Raw genomic sequence first — 19,489 nt, forward strand, 5'->3', positions numbered from 1 at the left:
TCTGTGCTGTTTGGTGAGGAGGGGGATTATTAAAGCCGCTCTGTGTCTCTGTTTGGTGAGGAGGGGGATTATTAAAGCCGCTCTGTGTCTCTGTGCTGTTTGGTGAGGAGGGGGATTATTAAAGCCGCTCTGTGTCTCTGTTTGGTGAGGAGGGGATTATTAAAGCCGCTCTGTGTCTCTGTGCTGTTTGGTGAGCAGGGGGATTATTAAAGCCGCTCTGTGTCTTTGGGCTGTTTGGTGAGGAGGGGATTATTAAAGCCGCTCTGTGTCTCTGTGCTGTTTGGTGAGGAGGGGATTATTAAAACCGCTCTGTGTCTCTGTGCTGTTTGGTGAGGAGGGGGATTATTAAAGCCGCTCTGTGTCTCTGTTTGGTGAGGAGGGGATTATTAAAGCCGCTCTGTGTCTCTGTTTGGTGAGGAGGGGGATTATTAAAGCCGCTCTGTGTCTCTGTGCTGTTTGGTGAGGAGGGGGATTATTAAAGCCGCTCTGTGTCTCTGTGCTGTTTGGTGAGGAGGGGGATTATTAAAGCCGCTCTGTGTCTCTGTGCTGTTTGGTGAGGAGGGGGATTATTAAAGCCGCTCTGTGTCTCTGTGCTGTTTGGTGAGGAGGGGGATTATTAAAGCCGCTCTGTGTCTCTGTGCTGTTTGGTGAGGAGGGGGATTATTAAAGCCGCTCTGTGTCTCTGTGCTGTTTGGAGAGGAGGGGGATTATTAAAGCCGCTCTGTGTCTCTGTTTGGTGAGGAGGGGGATTATTAAAGCCGCTCTGTGTCTCTGTGCTGTTTAGTGAGGAGGGGATTATTAAAGCCGCTCTGTGTCTCTGTGCTGTTTGGTGAGGAGGGGATTATTAAAGCCGCTCTGTGTCTCTGTGCTGTTTGGTGAGGAGGGGGATTATTAAAGCCGCTCTGTGTCTCTGTTTGGTGAGGAGGGGATTATTAAAGCCGCTCTGTGTCTCTGTGCTGTTTGGTGAGGAGTGGATTATTAAAGCCGCTCTGTGTCTCTGTGCTGTTTGGTGAGGAGGGGATTATTAAACCGCTCTGTGTCTCTGTGCTGTTTGGTGAGGAGGGGGATTATTAAAGCCGCTCTGTGTCTCTGTTTGGTGAGGAGGGGATTATTAAAGCCGCTCTGTGTCTCTGTGCTGTTTGGTGAGGAGGGGGATTATTAAAGCCGCTCTGTGTCTCTGTGCTGTTTGGTGAGGAGGGGGATTATTAAAGCCGCTCTGTGTCTCTGTTTGGTGAGGAGGGGGATTATTAAAGCCGCTCTGTGTCTCTGTTTGGTGAGGAGGGGATTATTAAAGCCGCTCTGTGTCTCTGTTTGGTGAGGAGGGGATTATTAAAGCCGCTCTGTGTCTCTGTGCTGTTTGGTGAGGGGGGGGATTATTAAAGCCGCTCTGTGTCTCTGTGCTGTTTGGTGAGGAGGGGGATTATTAAAGCCGCTCTGTGTCTCTGTGCTGTTTGGTGAGGAGGGGGATTATTAAAGCCGCTCTGTGTCTCTGTGCTGTTTGGTGAGGTGGGGATTATTAAAGCCGCTCTGTGTCTCTGTGCTGTTTGGTGAGGAGGGGATTATTAAAGCCGCTCTGTGTCTCTGTGCTGTTTGGTGAGGAGGGGATTATTAAAGCCGCTCTGTGTCTCTGTGCTGTTTGGTGAGGAGGGGATTATTAAAGCCGCTCTGTGTCTCTGTTTGGTGAGGAGGGGATTATTAAAGCCGCTCTGTGTCTCTGTGCTGTTTGGTGAGGAGGGGATTATTAAAGCCGCTCTGTGTCTCTGTGCTGTTTGGTGAGGAGGGGGATTATTAAAGCCGCTCTGTGTCTCTGTGCTGTTTGGTGAGGAGGGGATTATTAAAGCCGCTCTGTGTCTCTGTGCTGTTTGGTGAGGTGGGGATTATTAAAGCCGCTCTGTGTCTCTGTGCTGTTTGGTGAGGAGGGGATTATTAAAGCCGCTCTGTGTCTCTGTGCTGTTTGGTGAGGAGGGGATTATTAAAGCCGCTCTGTGTCTCTGTGCTGTTTGGTGAGGAGGGGGATTATTAAAGCCGCTCTGTGTCTCTGTTTGGTGAGGAGGGGATTATTAAAGCCGCTCTGCGTCTCTGTGCTGTTTGGTGAGGAGGGGGATTATTCAAGCCGCTCTGTATCTCTGTGCTGTTTGGTGAGGAGGGGGATTATTAAAGCCGCTCTGTGTCTCTGTGCTGTTTGGTGAGGAGGGGGATTATTAAAGCCGCTCTGTGTCTCTGTTTGGTGAGGAGGGGATTATTAAAGCCGCTCTGTGTCTCTCTTTGGTGAGGGGAGGGATTATTAAAGCCGCTCTGTGTCTCTGTGCTGTTTGGTGAGGAGGGGGATTATTAAAGCCGCTCTGTGTCTCTGTGCTGTTTGGTGAGGAGGGGGATTATTAAAGCCGCTCTGTGTCTCTGTGCTGGTGAGGAGGGGGATTATTAAAGCCGCTCTGTGTCTCTGTTTGGTGAGGAGGGGATTATTAAAGCCGCTCTGTGTCTCAGTTTGGTGAGGAGGGGATTATTAAAGCCGCTCTGTGTCTCTGTTTGGTGAGGAGGGGGATTATTAAAGCCGCTCTGTGTCTCTGTGCTGTTTGGCGAGGAGGGGATTATTAAAGCCGCTCTGTGTCTCTGTGCTGTTTGGTGAGGAGGGGGATTATTAAAGCCGCTCTGTGTCTCTGTTTGGTGAGGAGGGGGATTATTAAAGCCGCTCTGTGTCTCTGTGCTGTTTGGTGAGGAGGGGGATTATTAAAGCCGCTCTGTGTCTCTGTGCTGTTTGGTGAGGAGGGGGATTATTAAAGCCGCTCTGTGTCTCTGTTTGGTGAGGGGGGGGGATTATTAAAGCCGCTCCGTGTCTCTCTTTGGTGAGGGGAGGGATTATTAAAGCCGCTCTGTGTCTCTGTGCTGTTTGGTGAGGAGGGGGATTATTAAAGCCGCTCTGTGTCTCTGTGCTGTTTGGTGAGGAGGGGGATTATTAAAGCCGCTCTGTGTCTCTGTGCTGGTGAGGAGGGGGATTATTAAAGCCGCTCTGTGTCTCTGTGCTGTTTGGTGAGGTGGGGATTATTAAAGCCGCTCTGTGTCTCTGTGCTGTTTGGTGAGGAGGGGATTATTAAAGCCGCTCTGTGTCTCTGTGCTGTTTGGTGAGGAGGGGATTATTAAAGCCGCTCTGTGTCTGTGCTGTTTGGTGAGGAGGGGGATTATTAAAGCCGCTCTGTGTCTCTGTGCTGTTTGGTGAGGAGGGGGATTATTAAAGCCGCTCTGTGTCTCTGTGCTGTTTGGTGAGGAGGGGGATTATTAAAGCCGCTCTGTGTCTCTGTTTGGTGAGGAGGGGATTATTAAAGCCGCTCTGCGTCTCTGTGCTGTTTGGTGAGGAGGGGGATTATTCAAGCCGCTCTGTGTCTCTGTGCTGTTTGGTGAGGAGGGGGATTATTAAAGCCGCTCTGTGTCTCTGTGCTGTTTGGTGAGGAGGGGGATTATTAAAGCCGCTCTGTGTCTCTGTTTGGTGAGGGGGGGGATTATTAAAGCCGCTCCGTGTCTCTCTTTGGTGAGGGGAGGGATTATTAAAGCCGCTCTGTGTCTCTGTGCTGTTTGGTGAGGAGGGGGATTATTAAAGCCGCTCTGTGTCTCTGTGCTGTTTGGTGAGGAGGGGATTATTAAAGCCGCTCTGTGTCTCTGTGCTGGTGAGGAGGGGGATTATTAAAGCCGCTCTGTGTCTCTGTTTGGTGAGGAGGGGATTATTAAAGCCGCTCTGTGTCTCAGTTTGGTGAGGAGGGGATTATTAAAGCCGCTCTGTGTCTCTGTTTGGTGAGGAGGGGGATTATTAAAGCCGCTCTGTGTCTCTGTGCTGTTTGGCGAGGAGGGGATTATTAAAGCCGCTCTGTGTCTCTGTGCTGTTTGGTGAGGAGGGGGATTATTAAAGCCGCTCTGTGTGTCTGTTTGGTGAGGAGGGGGATTATTAAAGCCGCTCTGTGTCTCTGTGCTGTTTGGTGAGGAGGGGGATTATTAAAGCCGCTCTGTGTCTCTGTGCTGTTTGGTGAGGAGGGGGATTATTAAAGCCGCTCTGTGTCTCTGTTTGGTGAGGGGGGGGATTATTAAAGCCGCTCTGTGTCTCTGTTTGGTGAGGGGGGGGATTATTAAAGCCGCTCTGTGTCTCTGTGCTGTTTGGTGAGGAGGGGATTATTAAAGCCGCTCTGTGTCTCTGTGCTGTTTGGTGAGGAGGGGATTATTAAAGCCGCTCTGTGTCTCTGTGCTGTTTGGTGAGGAGGGGGATTATTAAAGCCGCTCTGTGTCTCTGTGCTGTTTGGTGAGGAGGGGATTATTAAAGCCGCTCTGTGTCTCTGTGCTGTTTGGTGAGGAGGGGGATTATTAAAGCCGCTCTGTGTCTCTGTGCTGTTTGGTGAGGAGGGGGATTATTAAAGCCGCTCTGTGTCTCTGTGCTGGTGAGGAGGGGGATTATTAAAGCCGCTCTGTGTCTCTGTGTCTCTGTTTGGTGAGGAGGGGATTATTAAAGCCGCTCTGTGTCTCTGTGCTGTTTGGTGAGGAGGGGGATTATTAAAGCCGCTCTGTGTCTCTGTGCTGGTGAGGAGGGGGATTATTAAAGCCGCTCTGTGTCTCTGTGCTGTTTGGTGAGGAGGGGATTATTAAAGCCGCTCTGTGTCTCTGTGCTGTTTGGTGAGGAGGGGATTATTAAAGCCGCTCTGTGTCTCTGTGCTGTTTGGTGAGGAGGGGGATTATTAAAGCCGCTCTGTGTCTCTGTGCTGTTTGGTGAGGAGGGGGATTATTAAAGCCGCTCTGTGTCTCTGTGCTGTTTGGTGAGGAGGGGGATTATTAAAGCCGCTCTGTGTCTCTGTGCTGTTTGGTGAGGAGGGGATTATTAAAGCCGCTCTGTGTCTCTGTGCTGTTTGGTGAGGAGGGGGATTATTAAAGCCGCTCTGTGTCTCTGTGCTGTTTGGTGAGGAGGGGATTATTAAAGCCGCTCTGTGTCTCTGTGCTGTTTGGTGAGGAGGGGGATTATTAAAGCCGCTCTGTGTCTCTGTGCTGTTTGGTGAGGAGGGGATTATTAAAGCCGCTCTGTGTCTCTGTGCTGTTTGGTGAGGAGGGGGATTATTAAAGCCGCTCTGTGTCTCTGTGCTGTTTGGTGAGGAGGGGATTATTAAAGCCGCTCTGTGTCTCTGTGCTGTTTGGTGAGGAGGGGATTATTAAAGCCGCTCTGTGTCTTTGGGCTGTTTGGTGAGGAGGGGATTATTAAAGCCGCTCTGTGTCTCTGTGCTGTTTGGTGAGGAGGGGATTATTAAAGCCGCTCTGTGTCTCTGTGCTGTTTGGTGAGGAGGGGATTATTAAAGCCGCTCTGTGTCTCTGTGCTGTTTGGTGAGGAGGGGATTATTAAAGCCGCTCTGTGTCTCTGTGCTGTTTGGTGAGGAGGGGATTATTAAAGCCGCTCTGTGTCTCTGTTTGGTGAGGAGGGGATTATTAAAGCCGCTCTGTGTCTCTGTTTGGTGAGGAGGGGGATTATTAAAGCCGCTCTGTGTCTCTGTGCTGTTTGGTGAGGAGGGGGATTATTAAAGCCGCTCTGTGTCTCTGTGCTGTTTGGTGAGGAGGGGGATTATTAAAGCCGCTCTGTGTCTCTGTGCTGTTTGGAGAGGAGGGGGATTATTAAAGCCGCTCTGTGTCTCTGTGCTGTTTGGTGAGGAGGGGATTATTAAAGCCGCTCTGTGTCTCTGTTTGGTGAGGAGGGGATTATTAAAGCCGCTGTGTGTCTCTGTGCTGTTTGGAGAGGAGGGGGATTATTAAAGCCGCTCTGTGTCTCTGTTTGGTGAGGAGGGGATTATTAAACCGCTCTGTGTCTCTGTGCTGTTTGGTGAGGAGGGGGATTATTAAAGCCGCTCTGTGTCTCTGTTTGGTGAGGAGGGGATTATTAAAGCCGCTCTGTGTCTCTGTGCTGTTTGGTGAGGAGGGGGATTATTAAAGCCGCTCTGTGTCTCTGTGCTGTTTGGTGAGGAGGGGATTATTAAAGCCGCTCTGTGTCTCTGTGCTGTTTGGTGAGGAGGGGGATTATTAAAGCCGCTCTGTGTCTCTGTGCTGTTTGGTGAGGAGGGGGATTATTAAAGCCGCTCTGTGTCTCTGTGCTGTTTGGTGAGGAGGGGGATTATTAAAGCCGCTCTGTGTCTCTGTGCTGTTTAGTGAGGAGGGGATTATTAAAGCCGCTCTGTGTCTCTGTGCTGTTTGGTGAGGGGGGGGATTATTAAAGCCGCTCTGTGTCTCTGTGCTGTTTGGTGAGGAGGGGGATTATTAAAGCCGCTCTGTGTCTCTGTGCTGTTTGGTGAGGTGGGGATTATTAAAGCCGCTCTGTGTCTCTGTGCTGTTTGGTGAGGAGGGGGATTATTAAAGCCGCTCTGTGTCTCTGTGCTGTTTGGTGAGGTGGGGATTATTAAAGCCGCTCTGTGTCTCTGTGCTGTTTGGTGAGGAGGGGATTATTAAAGCCGCTCTGTGTCTCTGTGCTGTTTGGTGAGGAGGGGATTATTAAAGCCGCTCTGTGTCTCTGTGCTGTTTGGTGAGGAGGGGGATTATTAAAGCCGCTCTGTGTCTCTGTGCTGTTTGGTGAGGAGGGGATTATTAAAGCCGCTCTGTGTCTCTGTTTGGTGAGGAGGGGATTATTAAAGCCGCTCTGCGTCTCTGTGCTGTTTGGTGAGGAGGGGATTATTAAAGCCGCTCTGTGTCTCTGTTTGGTGAGGAGGGGATTATTAAAGCCGCTCTGTGTCTCTGTGCTGTTTGGTGAGGAGGGGGATTATTAAAGCCGCTCTGTGTCTCTGTTTGGTGAGGAGGGGATTATTAAAGCCGCTCTGTGTCTCTGTTTGGTGAGGAGGGGATTATTAAAGCCGCTCTGTGTCTCTGTGCTGTTTGGTGAGGAGGGGGATTATTAAAGCCGCTCTGTGTCTCTGTGCTGTTTGGTGAGGAGGGGATTATTAAAGCCGCTCTGTGTCTCTGTGCTGTTTGGTGAGGAAGGGGATTATTAAAGCCGCTCTGTGTCTCTGTTTGGTGAGGAGGGGATTATTAAAGCCGCTCTGTGTCTCTGTTTGGTGAGGAGGGGATTATTAAAGCCGCTCTGTGTCTCTGTGCTGTTTGGTGAGGAGGGGATTATTAAAGCCGCTCTGTGTCTCTGTTTGGTGAGGAGGGGATTATTAAAGCCGCTCTGTGTCTCTGTGCTGTTTGGTGAGGAGGGGGATTATTAAAGCCGCACTGTGTCTCTGTGCTGTTTGGTGAGGAGGGGATTATTAAAGCCGCTCTGTGTCTCTGTGCTGTTTGGTGAGGAGGGGGTTATTAAAGCCGCTCTGTGTCTCTGTGCTGTTTGATGAGGAGGGGATTATTAAAGCCGCTCTGTGTCTCTGTGCTGTTTGGTGAGGAGGGGATTATTAAAGCCGCTCTGTGTCTCTGTGCTGTTTGGTGAGGAGGGGATTATTAAAGCCGCTCTGTGTCTCTGTGCTGTTTGGTGAGGAAGGGGATTATTAAAGCCGCTCTGTGTCTCTGTTTGGTGAGGAGGGGATTATTAAAGCCGCTCTGTGTCTCTGTTTGGTGAGGAGGGGATTATTAAAGCCGCTCTGTGTCTCTGTGCTGTTTGGTGAGGGGGGGGATTATTAAAGCCGCTCTGTGTCTCTGTTTGGTGAGGAGGGGATTATTAAAGCCGCTCTGTGTCTCTGTGCTGTTTGGTGAGGAGGGGATTATTAAAGCCGCTCTGTGTCTCTGTTTGGTGAGGAGGGGATTATTAAAGCCGCTCTGTGTCTCTGTGCTGTTTGGTGAGGAGGGGGATTATTAAAGCCGCACTGTGTCTCTGTGCTGTTTGGTGAGGAGGGGATTATTAAAGCCGCTCTGTGTCTCTGTGCTGTTTGGTGAGGAGGGGGTTATTAAAGCCGCTCTGTGTCTCTGTGCTGTTTGATGAGGAGGGGATTATTAAAGCCGCTCTGTGTCTCTGTGCTGTTTGGTGAGGAGGGGATTATTAAAGCCGCTCTGTGTCTCTGTGCTGTTTGGTGAGGAGGGGATTATTAACGCCGCTCTGTGTCTCTGTGCTGGTGAGGAGGGGGATTATTAAAGCCGCTCTGTGTCTCTGTGCTGTTTGGTGAGGAGGGGGATTATTAAAGCCGCTCTGTGTCTCTGTTTGGTGAGGAGGGGATTATTAAAGCCGCTCTGTGTCTCTGTTTGGTGAGGAGGGGGATTATTAAAGCCGCTCTGTGTCTCTGTGCTGTTTGGTGAGGAGGGGATTATTAAAGCCGCTCTGTGTCTCTGTGCTGTTTGGTGAGGAGGGGGATTATTAAAGCCGCTCTGTGTCTCTGTTTGGTGAGGAGGGGGATTATTAAAGCCACTCCGTGTCTCTGTTTGGTGAGGGGGGGGGATTATTAAAGCCGCTCCGTGTCTCTGTTTGGTGAGGGGGGGGGATTATTAAAGCCGCTCTGTGTCTCTGTGCTGTTTGGTGAGGAGGGGGATTATTAAAGCCGCTCTGTGTCTCTGTGCTGTTTGGTGAGGAGGGGGATTATTAAAGCCGCTCTGTGTCTCTGTGCTGTTTGGTGAGGAGGGGGATTATTAAAGCCGCTCTGTGTCTCTGTGCTGTTTGGTGAGGAGGGGATTATTAAAGCCGCTCTGTGTCTCTGTGCTGTTTGGTGAGGAGGGGGATTATTAAAGCCGCTCTGTGTCTCTGTGCTGTTTGGTGAGGAGGGGGATTATTAAAGCCGCTCTGTGTCTCTGTTTGGTGAGGAGGGGATTATTAAAGCCGCTCTGTGTCTCTGTGCTGTTTGGTGAGGAGGGGATTATTAAAGCCGCTCTGTGTCTCTGTGCTGTTTGGTGAGGGGGGGGATTATTAAAGCCGCTCTGTGTCTCTGTGCTGTTTGGTGAGGAGGGGGATTATTAAAGCCGCTCTGTGTCTCTGTGCTGTTTGGTGAGGAGGGGATTATTAAAGCCGCTCTGTGTCTCTGTTTGGTGAGGAGGGGATTATTAAAGCCGCTCTGTGTCTCTGTGCTGTTTGGTGAGGAGGGGATTATTAAAGCCGCTCTGTGTCTCTGTGCTGTTTGGTGAGGGGGGGGATTATTAAAGCCGCTCTGTGTCTCTGTGCTGTTTGGTGAGGAGGGGGATTATTAAAGCCGCTCTGTGTCTCTGTGCTGTTTGGTGAGGTGGGGATTATTAAAGCCGCTCTGTGTCTCTGTGCTGTTTGGTGAGGAGGGGGATTATTAAAGCCGCTCTGTGTCTCTGTGCTGTTTGGTGAGGTGGGGATTATTAAAGCCGCTCTGTGTCTCTGTGCTGTTTGGTGAGGAGGGGATTATGAAAGCCGCTCTGTGTCTCTGTGCTGTTTGGTGAGGAGGGGGATTATTAAAGCCGCTCTGTGTCTCTGTGCTGTTTGGTGAGGGGGGGATTATTAAAGCCGCTCTGTGTCTCTGTTTGGTGAGGAGGGGATTATTAAAGCCGCTCTGTGTCTCTGTTTGGTGAGGAGGGGATTATTAAAGCCGCTCTGTGTCTCTGTGCTGTTTGGCGAGGAGGGGATTATTAAAGCCGCTCTGTGTCTCTGTGCTGTTTGGTGAGGAGGGGGATTATTAAAGCCGCTCTGTGTCTCTGTGCTGTTTGGTGAGGAGGGGATTATTAAAGCCGCTCTGTGTCTCTGTGCTGTTTGGTGAGGAGGGGATTATTAAAGGCGCTCTGTGTCTGTGCTGTTTGGTGAGGAGGGGATTATTAAAGCCGCTCTGTGTCTCTGTGCTGTTTGGTGAGGAGGGGATTATTAAAGCCGCTCTGTGTCTCTGTGCTGTTTGGTGAGGAGGGGATTATTAAAGCCGCTCTGTGTCTCTGTGCTGTTTGGTGAGGAGGGGGATTATTAAAGCCGCTCTGTGTCTCTGTGCTGTTTGGTGAGGAGGGGATTATTAAAGCCGCTCTGTGTCTCTGTTTGGTGAGGAGGGGATTATTAAAGCCGCTCTGTGTCTCTGTTTGGTGAGGAGGGGGATTATTAAAGCCGCTCTGTGTCTCTGTGCTGTTTGGTGAGGAGGGGATTATTAAAGCCGCTCTGTGTCTCTGTTTGGTGAGGAGGGGATTATTAAAGCCGCTCTGTGTCTCTGTGCTGTTTGGTGAGGAGGGGAATTATTAAAGCCGCTCTGTGTCTCTGTGCTGTTTGGTGAGGAGGGGGATTATTAAAGCCGCTCTGTGTCTCTGTTTGGTGAGGAGGGGATTATTAAAGCCGCTCTGTGTCTCTGTGCTGTTTGGTGAGGAGGGGATTATTAAAGCCGCTCTGTGTCTCTGTGCTGTTTGGTGAGGGGGGGGATTATTAAAGCCGCTCTGTGTCTCTGTGCTGTTTGGTGAGGAGGGGGATTATTAAAGCCGCTCTGTGTCTCTGTGCTGTTTGGTGAGGAGGGGGATTATTAAAGCCGCTCTGTGTCTCTGTGCTGTTTGGTGAGGTGGGGATTATTAAAGCCGCTCTGTGTCTCTGTGCTGTTTGGTGAGGAGGGGATTATTAAAGCCGCTCTGTGTCTCTGTGCTGTTTGGTGAGGAGGGGGATTATTAAAGCCGCTCTGTGTCTCTGTGCTGTTTGGTGAGGGGGGGATTATTAAAGCCGCTCTGTGTCTCTGTTTGGTGAGGAGGGGATTATTAAAGCCGCTCTGTGTCTCTGTTTGGTGAGGAGGGGATTATTAAAGCCGCTCTGTGTCTCTGTGCTGTTTGGCGAGGAGGGGATTATTAAAGCCGCTCTGTGTCTCTGTGCTGTTTGGTGAGGAGGGGGATTATTAAAGCCGCTCTGTGTCTCTGTGCTGTTTGGTGAGGAGGGGATTATTAAAGCCGCTCTGTGTCTCTGTGCTGTTTGGTGAGGAGGGGATTATTAAAGCCGCTCTGTGTCTGTGCTGTTTGGTGAGGAGGGGATTATTAAAGCCGCTCTGTGTCTCTGTGCTGTTTGGTGAGGAGGGGATTATTAAAGCCGCTCTGTGTCTCTGTGCTGTTTGGTGAGGAGGGGATTATTAAAGCCGCTCTGTGTCTCTGTGCTGTTTGGTGAGGAGGGGATTATTAAAGCCGCTCTGTGTCTCTGTTTGGTGAGGAGGGGATTATTAAAGCCGCTCTGTGTCTCTGTGCTGTTTGGTGAGGTGGGGATTATTAAAGCCGCTCTGTGTCTCTGTGCTGTTTGGTGAGGAGGGGGATTATTAAAGCCGCTCTGTGTCTCTGTGCTGTTTGGTGAGGTGGGGATTATTAAAGCCGCTCTGTGTCTCTGTGCTGTTTGGTGAGGAGGGGGATTATTAAAGCCGCTCTGTGTCTCTGTGCTGTTTGGTGAGGAGGGGATTATTAAAGCCGCTCTGTGTCTCTGTGCTGTTTGGCGAGGAGGGGATTATTAAAGCCGCTCTGTGTCTCTGTGCTGTTTGGTGAGGAGGGGGATTATTAAAGCCGCTCTGTGTCTCTGTTTGGTGAGGAGGGGGATTATTAAAGCCGCTCTGTGTCTCTGTGCTGTTTGGTGAGGAGGGGGATTATTAAAGCCGCTCTGTGTCTCTGTGCTGTTTGGTGAGGAGGGGGATTATTAAAGCCGCTCTGTGTCTCTGTTTGGTGAGGGGGGGGATTATTAAAGCCACTCCGTGTCTCTCTTTGGTGAGGGGAGGGATTATTAAAGCCGCTCTGTGTCTCTGTGCTGTTTGGTGAGGAGGGGGATTATTAAAGCCGCTCTGTGTCTCTGTGCTGTTTGGTGAGGAGGGGGATTATTAAAGCCGCTCTGTGTCTCTGTGCTGGTGAGGAGGGGGATTATTAAAGCCGCTCTGTGTCTCTGTGTCTCTGTTTGGTGAGGAGGGGATTTTTAAAGCCGCTCTGTGTCTCTGTGCTGTTTGGTGAGGAGGGGGATTATTAAAGCCGCTCTGTGTCTCTGTGCTGGTGAGGAGGGGGATTATTAAAGCCGCTCTGTGTCTCTGTGCTGTTTGGTGAGGAGGGGGATTATTAAAGCCGCTCTGTGTCTCTGTGCTGTTTGGTGAGGAGGGGATTATTAAAGCCGCTCTGTGTCTCTGTGCTGTTTGGTGAGGAGGGGGATTATTAAAGCCGCTCTGTGTCTCTGTGCTGTTTGGTGAGGAGGGGATTATTAAAGCCGCTCTGTGTCTCTGTGCTGTTTGGTGAGGAGGGGGATTATTAAAGCCGCTCTGTGTCTCTGTTTGGTGAGGAGGGGATTATTAAAGCCGCTCTGTGTCTCTGTGCTGTTTGGTGAGCAGGGGGATTATTAAAGCCGCTCTGTGTCTTTGGGCTGTTTAGTGAGGAGGGTATTATTAAAGCCGCTCTGTGTCTCTGTGCTGTTTGGTGAGGAGGGGGATTATTAAAGCCGCTCTGTGTCTCTGTTTGGTGAGGAGGGGATTATTGAAGCCGCTATGTGTCTCTGTGCTGTTTGGTGAGGAGGGGATTATTAAAGCCGCTCTGTGTCTCTGTGCTGTTTGGTGAGGAGGGGATTATTAAAGCCGCTCTGTGTCTCTGTGCTGTTTGGTGAGGAGGGGGATTATTAAAGCCGCTCTGTGTCTCTGTTTGGTGAGGAGGGGATTATTAAAGCCGCTCTGTGTCTCTGTGCTGTTTGGTGAGGAGGGGGATTATTAAAGCCGCTCTGTGTCTCTGTGCTGTTTGGTGAGGAGGGGGATTATTAAAGCCGCTCTGTGTCTCTGTGCTGTTTGGTGAGGAGGGGGATTATTAAAGCCGCTCTGTGTCTCTGTGCTGTTTGGTGAGGAGGGGGATTATTAAAGCCGCTCTGTGTCTCTGTTTGGTGAGGAGGGGGATTATTAAAGCCGCTCTGTGTCTCTGTGCTGTTTGGTGTGGAGGGGATTATTAAAGCCGCTCTGTGTCTCTGTGCTGTTTGGTGAGGAGGGGATTATTAAAGCCGCTCTGTGTCTCTGTGCTGTTTGGTGAGGAGGGGATTATTAAAGCCGTTCTGTGTCTCTGTGCCGTTTGGTGAGGAGGGGATTATTAAAGCCGCTCTGTGTCTCTGTGCTGTTTGGTGAGGGGGGGGATTATTAAAGCCGCTCTGTGTCTCTGTGCTGTTTGGTGAGGAGGGGGATTATTAAAGCCGCTCTGTGTCTCTGTGCTGTTTGGTGAGGTGGGGATTATTAAAGCCGCTCTGTGTCTCTGTGCTGTTTGGTGAGGAGGGGGATTATTAAAGCCGCTCTGTGTCTCTGTGCTGTTTGGTGAGGTGGGGATTATTAAAGCCGCTCTGTGTCTCTGTGCTGTTTGGTGAGGAGGGGATTATTAAAGCCGCTCTGTGTCTCTGTGCTGTTTGGTGAGGAGGGGATTATTAAAGCCGCTTTGTGTCTCTGTGCTGTTTGGTGAGGAGGGGATTATTAAAGCCGCTCTGTGTCTCTGTTTGGTGAGGAAGGGATTATTAAAGCCGCTCTGTGTCTCTGTGCTGTTTGGTGAGGAGGGGATTATTAAAGCCGCTCTGTGTCTCTGTGCTGTTTGGTGAGGAGGGGGATTATTAAAGCCGCTCTGTGTCTCTGTGCTGTTTGGTGAGGAGGGGATTATTAAAGCCGCTCTGTGTCTGTGCTGTTTGGTGAGGAGGGGATTATTAAAGCCGCTCTGTGTCTCTGTGCTGTTTGGTGAGGTGGGGATTATTAAAGCCGCTCTGTGTCTCTGTGCTGTTTAGTGAGGAGGGGATTATTAAAGCCGCTCTGTGTCTCTGTGCTGTTTGGTGAGGAGGGGATTATTAAAGCCGCTCTGTGTCTCTGTGCTGTTTGGTGAGGAGGGGATTATTAAAGCCGCTCTGTGTCTCTGTTTGGTGAGGAGGGGATTATTAAAGCCGCTCTGTGTCTCTGTGCTGTTTGGTGAGGGGGGGATTATTAAAGCCGCTCTGTGTCTCTGTTTGGTGAGGAGGGGATTATTAAAGCCGCTCTGTGTCTCTGTTTGGTGAGGAGGGGATTATTAAAGCCGCTCTGTGTCTCTGTGCTGTTTGGTGAGGGGGGGGATTATTAAAGCCGCTCTGTGTCTCTGTTTGGTGAGGAGGGGATTATTAAAGCCGCTCTGTGTCTCTGTTTGGTGAGGAGGGGATTATTAAAGCCGCTCTGTGTCTCTGTGCTGTTTGGTGAGGAGGGGATTATTAAAGCCGCTCTGTGTCTCAGTTTGGTGAGGAGGGGATTATTAAAGCCGCTCTGTGTCTCTGTTTGGTGAGGAGGGGGATTATTAAAGCCGCTCTGTGTCTCTGTGCTGTTTGGCGAGGAGGGGATTATTAAAGCCGCTCTGTGTCTCTGTGCTGTTTGGTGAGGAGGGGGATTATTAAAGCCGCTCTGTGTCTCTGTTTGGTGAGGAGGGGGATTATTAAAGCCGCTCTGTGTCTCGGTGCTGTTTGGTGAGGAGGGGGATTATTAAAGCCGCTCTGTGTCTCTGTGCTGTTTGGTGAGGAGGGGGATTATTAAAGCCGCTCTGTGTCTCTGTTTGGTGAGGGGGGGGATTATTAAAGCCGCTCCGTGTCTCTCTTTGGTGAGGGGAGGGATTATTAAAGCCGCTCTGTGTCTCTGTGCTGTTTGGTGAGGAGGGGGATTATTAAAGCCGCTCTGTGTCTCTGTGCTGTTTGGTGAGGAGGGGATTATTAAAGCCGCTCTGTGTCTCTGTTTGGTGAGGAGGGGATTTTTAAAGCCGCTCTGTGTCTCTGTGCTGTTTGGTGAGGAGGGGGATTATTAAAGCCGCTCTGTGTCTCTGTGCTGGTGAGGAGGGGGATTATTAAAGCCGCTCTGTGTCTCTGTGCTGTTTGGTGAGGAAGGGGATTATTAAAGCCGCTCTGTGTCTCTGTGCTGTTTGGTGAGGAGGGGGATTATTAAAGCCGCTCTGTGTCTCTGTGCTGTTTGGTGAGGAGGGGATTATTAAAGCCGCTCTGTGTCTCTGTGCTGTTTGGTGAGGAGGGGGATTATTAAAGCCGCTCTGTGTCTCTGTTTGGTGAGGAGGGGGATTATTAAAGCCGCTCTGTGTCTCTGTGCTGTTTGGTGAGGAGGGGATTATTAAAGCCGCTCTGTGTCTCTGTTTGGTGAGGAGGGGATTATTAAAGCCGCTCTGTGTCTCTGTTTGGTGAGGAGGGGATTATTAAAGCCGCTCTGTGTCTCTGTTTGGTGAGGAGGGGGATTATTAAAGCCGCTCTGTGTCTCTGTGCTGTTTGGTGAGGAGGGGGATTATTAAAGCCGCTCTGTGTCTCTGTGCTGTTTGGTGAGGAGGGGGATTATTAAAGCCGCTCTGTGTCTCTGTGCTGTTTGGTGAGGAGGGGATTATTAAAGCCGCTCTGTGTCTCTGTGCTGTTTGGTGAGGAGGGGATTATTAAAGCCGCTCTGTGTCTCTGTTTGGTGAGGAGGGGATTATTAAAGCCGCTCTGTGTCTCTGTGCTGTTTGGTGAGGAGGGGATTATTAAAGCCGCTCTGTGTCTCTGTTTGGTGAGGAGGGGGATTATTAAAGCCGCTCTGTGTCTCTGTGCTGTTTGGTGAGGAGGGGGATTATTAAAGCCGCTCTGTGTCTCTGTGCTGTTTGGTGAGGAGGGGATTATTAAAGCCGCTCTGTGTCTCTGTGCTGTTTGGTGAGGAGGGGATTATTAAAGCCGCTCTGTGTCTCTGTGCTGTTTGGTGAGGAGGGGATTATTAAAGCCGCTCTGGGCTGTTTGGTGAGGAGGGGATTATTAAAGCCGCTCTGTGTCTGTGCTGTTTGGTGAGGAGGGGATTATTAAAGCCGCTCTGTGTCTCTGTGCTGTTTGGTGAGGTGGGGATTATTAAAGCCGCTCTGTGTCTCTGTGCTGTTTAGTGAGGAGGGGATTATTAAAGCCGCTCTGTGTCTCTGTGCTGTTTGGTGAGGAGGGGATTATTAAAGCCGCTCTGTGTCTCTGTGCTGTTTGGTGAGGAGGGGATTATTAAAGCCGCTCTGTGTCTCTGTTTGGTGAGGAGGGGATTATTAAAGCCGCTCTGTGTCTCTGTGCTGTTTGGTGAGGGGGGGATTATTAAAGCCGCTCTGTGTCTCTGTTTGGTGAGGAGGGGATTATTAAAGCCGCTCTGTGTCTCTGTTTGGTGAGGAGGGGATTATTAAAGCCGCTCTGTGTCTCTGTGCTGTTTGGTGAGGGGGGGGATTATTAAAGCCGCTCTGTGTCTCTGTTTGGTGAGGAGGGGATTATTAAAGCCGCTCTGTGTCTCTGTTTGGTGAGGAGGGGATTATTAAAGCCGCTCTGTGTCTCTGTGCTGTTTGGTGAGGAGGGGATTATTAAAGCCGCTCTGTGTCTCAGTTTGGTGAGGAGGGGATTATTAAAGCCGCTCTGTGTCTCTGTTTGGTGAGGAGGGGGATTATTAAAGCCGCTCTGTGTCTCTGTGCTGTTTGGCGAGGAGGGGATTATTAAAGCCGCTCTGTGTCTCTGTTTGGTGAGGAGGGGGATTATTAAAGCCGCTCTGTGTCTCTGTGCTGTTTGGTGAGGAAGGGGATTATTAAAGCCGCTCTGTGTCTCTGTGCTGTTTGGTGAGGAGGGGGATTATTAAAGCCGCTCTGTGTCTCTGTGCTGTTTGGTGAGGAGGGGATTATTAAAGCCGCTCTGTGTCTCTGTGCTGTTTGGTGAGGAGGGGGATTATTAAAGCCGCTCTGTGTCTCTGTTTGGTGAGGAGGGGGATTATTAAAGCCGCTCTGTGTCTCTGTGCTGTTTGGTGAGGAGGGGATTATTAAAGCCGCTCTGTGTCTCTGTTTGGTGAGGAGGGGATTATTAAAGCCGCTCTGTGTCTCTGTTTGGTGAGGAGGGGATTATTAAAGCCGCTCTGTGTCTCTGTTTGGTGAGGAGGGGGATTATTAAAGCCGCTCTGTGTCTCTGTTTGGTGAGGAGGGGGATTATTAAAGCCGCTCTGTGTCTCTGTGCTGTTTGGTGAGGAGGGGATTATTAAAGCCGCTCTGTGTCTCTGTTTGGTGAGGAGGGGATTATTAAAGCCGCTCTGTGTCTCTGTGCTGTTTGGTGAGGAGGGGATTATTAAAGCCGCTCTGTGTCTCTGTTTGGTGAGGAGGGGGATTATTAAAGCCGCTCTGTGTCTGTGCTGTTTGGTGAGGAGGGGGATTATTAAAGCCGCTCTGTGTCTCTGTGCTGTTTGGTGAGGAGGGGATTATTAAAGCCGCTCTGTGTCTCTGTGCTGTTTGGTGAGGAGGGGATTATTAAAGCCGCTCTGTGTCTCTGTTTGGTGAGGAGGGGGATTATTAAAGCCGCTCTGTGTCTCTGTGCTGTTTGGTGAGGAGGGGATTATTAAAGCCGCTCTGTGTCTGTGCTGTTTGGTGAGGAGGGGGATTATTAAAGCCGCTCTGTGTCTCTGTGCTGTTTGGTGAGGAGGGGGATTATTAAAGCCGCTCTGTGTCTCTGTGCTGTTTGGTGAGGAGGGGATTATTAAAGCCGCTCTGTGTCTCTGTGCTGTTTGGTGAGGGGGGGATTATTAAAGCCGCTCTGTGTCTCTGTGCTGTTTGGTGAGGAGGGGGATTATTAAAGCCGCTCTGTGTCTCTGTTTGGTGAGGAGGGGGATTATTAAAGCCGCTCTGTGTCTGTGCTGTTTGGTGAGGAGGGGATTATTAAAGCCGCTCTGTGTCTCTGTTTGGTGAGGAGGGGATTATTAAAGCCGCTCTGTGTCTTTGTGCTGTTTGGTGAGGAGGGGATTATTAAAGCCGCTCTGTGTCTCTGTGCTGTTTGGTGAGGAGGGGATTATTAAAGCCGCTCTGTGTCTCTGTGCTGTTTGGTGAGGAGGGGATTATTAAAGCCGCTCTGTGTCTCTGTGCTGTTTGGTGAGGAGGGGGATTATTAAAGCCGCTCTGTGTCTCTGTGCTGTTTGGTGAGGAGGGGGATTATTAAAGCCGCTCTGTGTCTCTGTGCTGTTTGGTGAGGAGGGGATTATTAAAGCCGCTCTGGGCTGTTTGGTGATTATTTAAGCCGCTCTGGGATTTACCTCAAGGCTCCTCCGCCCCGGACTAGGCCCAAGACGAATTCGTCCATCGGCCCCGCCGCCATCTTGCCGCCGCTTGGCGCCCAAACCGGGATCGGCCAATCAGTGCGGGGTTTGGAGCGGCCCGGCCAATGGCGGCCTTCCTTGGGGGCGGGTGTCCCCCTGCCATCTTTGTGCGGGGACCGACCTCTCCCTCCCCGCCCACCTCACTCCGTTTGAAGGGACGAGGCGGCCATCTTTCTGAGGGGCTCGCCTTCCGCCCTTCGCACTTTGTGGGTGGTCGGCCATTTTGCGGAGTCGCGGTTTGTGGATGGACGCGGCGGCCATGTTTGTGAGTGGCGTTCCTCCCCCCCATTTCATCGTTATAATACAAGCGCGGCCATGTTTGTGAGGGTCTCCCCTGCCTCTCCTCTCTTCTGAGGTTTGTCGGCCATTTTGCTGAGTGTTGGTTGGTGGCTGGACGCGGCGGCCATCATTTTGCGGGGCGGATCTCTCGCCCGTAACCGCCAACACCCCGCTCCCCTCGCACCATTTGAATGGACGCGGCGGCCATGTTAGTGAGGGGCTCACCACCCGGCCTGCCCTCTTCGGGATAGTCGGCCATTTTGCTGAGTGGCGGCTGTTGGAGGGACGCGGCGGCCATGTTGGTGAGGGTTCTCGGCCCTCCAACACATTTCATTTTCAGTGGGCGCGGCGACCATCATCGTGAGGGGCAACGGGCTCGAAAGAGGTATATTTGTGTGCGGGTCAGTGAAAGGTATTGTTCTCAGTGGGTCAGGTAGATAACGTGTTGACTTCAATGGGTCGTGTGGTCTGGAGACCATTTTTGTGCGGGGCAGCTGGAACACCTGTTGATTCCAATGTTTGAGCTGTTCTGGATGCCATCTTTGTGAGGGGCGTATCAAAAACCTATTGATTGTAATGGGGAAGCTGCTCTAACCCCCATCTTTGTGAGGGTCATGTCAAAGATCCATTGATTTCAATTGGGTAGGTGGTGTGGCGGCCATCTTTGTGAGGGTCATGTGGAACAGAGGTCCTCTTGAATGTGGAATGGGGTCCAGCGGCCATCTTTTGTTTCGATCCATCGGTAAACCTATCGATTTCAATGGAGAAGGAGGCTATGGCGGCCATCTTTGTGAGGGTCAGTGGAGGAAACCTATTGTTTTCAATGGGCAAGGGAGCCTGGCGGCCATTTTGCCGAAGGTTCCGATCCCCATGGATTGGAATGGGTCGTTGGTGGCCATCTTTGTGAGGGTCAATAGAGGAAACCTGTTGTTTTCAATGGGCAAGTCCGTCTGGCGGCCATTTTGCCGAAGCTTCCGATCCCTTTGGCGGCCATCTTTGTGAGGGTCTTCCTCCCAGCCACCCTCTGTTCATGATTATACTTAGTCGCCATCTTTGTCAGGGGCATCTTTGACTCCAACTCGGTCAGCTAACCTCCTTGAGGGTTTGCTCTTTTTTCTGAGGGGGGGGGTTGGATCGGTCCGATAACATGTTACACCTGACCCGGTGGAGCAATGTTCTGCTGGGGTCGAAGGGCAAAGATGGGAGGGTTGTCTTCGATGAGGGTAACGCGGTGGATGTGGTTTATCTGGACTTCCGGGGAGGGTGGAGGAAACCGAGCCGGGGTC

General features: G+C 50.9%; 1 protein-coding gene across 1 annotated transcript in view; it reads right to left on the bottom strand.

The window, feature by feature from the left end:
• The window catches only part of LOC140396614 (uncharacterized), a 135,651-nt gene extending 117,645 nt beyond the window's left edge, over window positions 1-18,006 (bottom strand). Inside the window, exon 1 of the mRNA XM_072485409.1 lies at window positions 17,862-18,006. Within this exon, the coding sequence (XP_072341510.1) occupies window positions 17,862-17,923 (62 nt within the window). The 5' untranslated portion in view covers window positions 17,924-18,006. The remainder of the gene's footprint in view (window positions 1-17,861) is intronic.
• Between the last annotated feature and the right edge of the window lie 1,483 nt (window positions 18,007-19,489).

The sequence above is a fragment of the Scyliorhinus torazame genome, chromosome 19, assembly GCF_047496885.1.
Source record: "Scyliorhinus torazame isolate Kashiwa2021f chromosome 19, sScyTor2.1, whole genome shotgun sequence".
Lineage (NCBI taxonomy): Eukaryota > Metazoa > Chordata > Chondrichthyes > Carcharhiniformes > Scyliorhinidae > Scyliorhinus > Scyliorhinus torazame.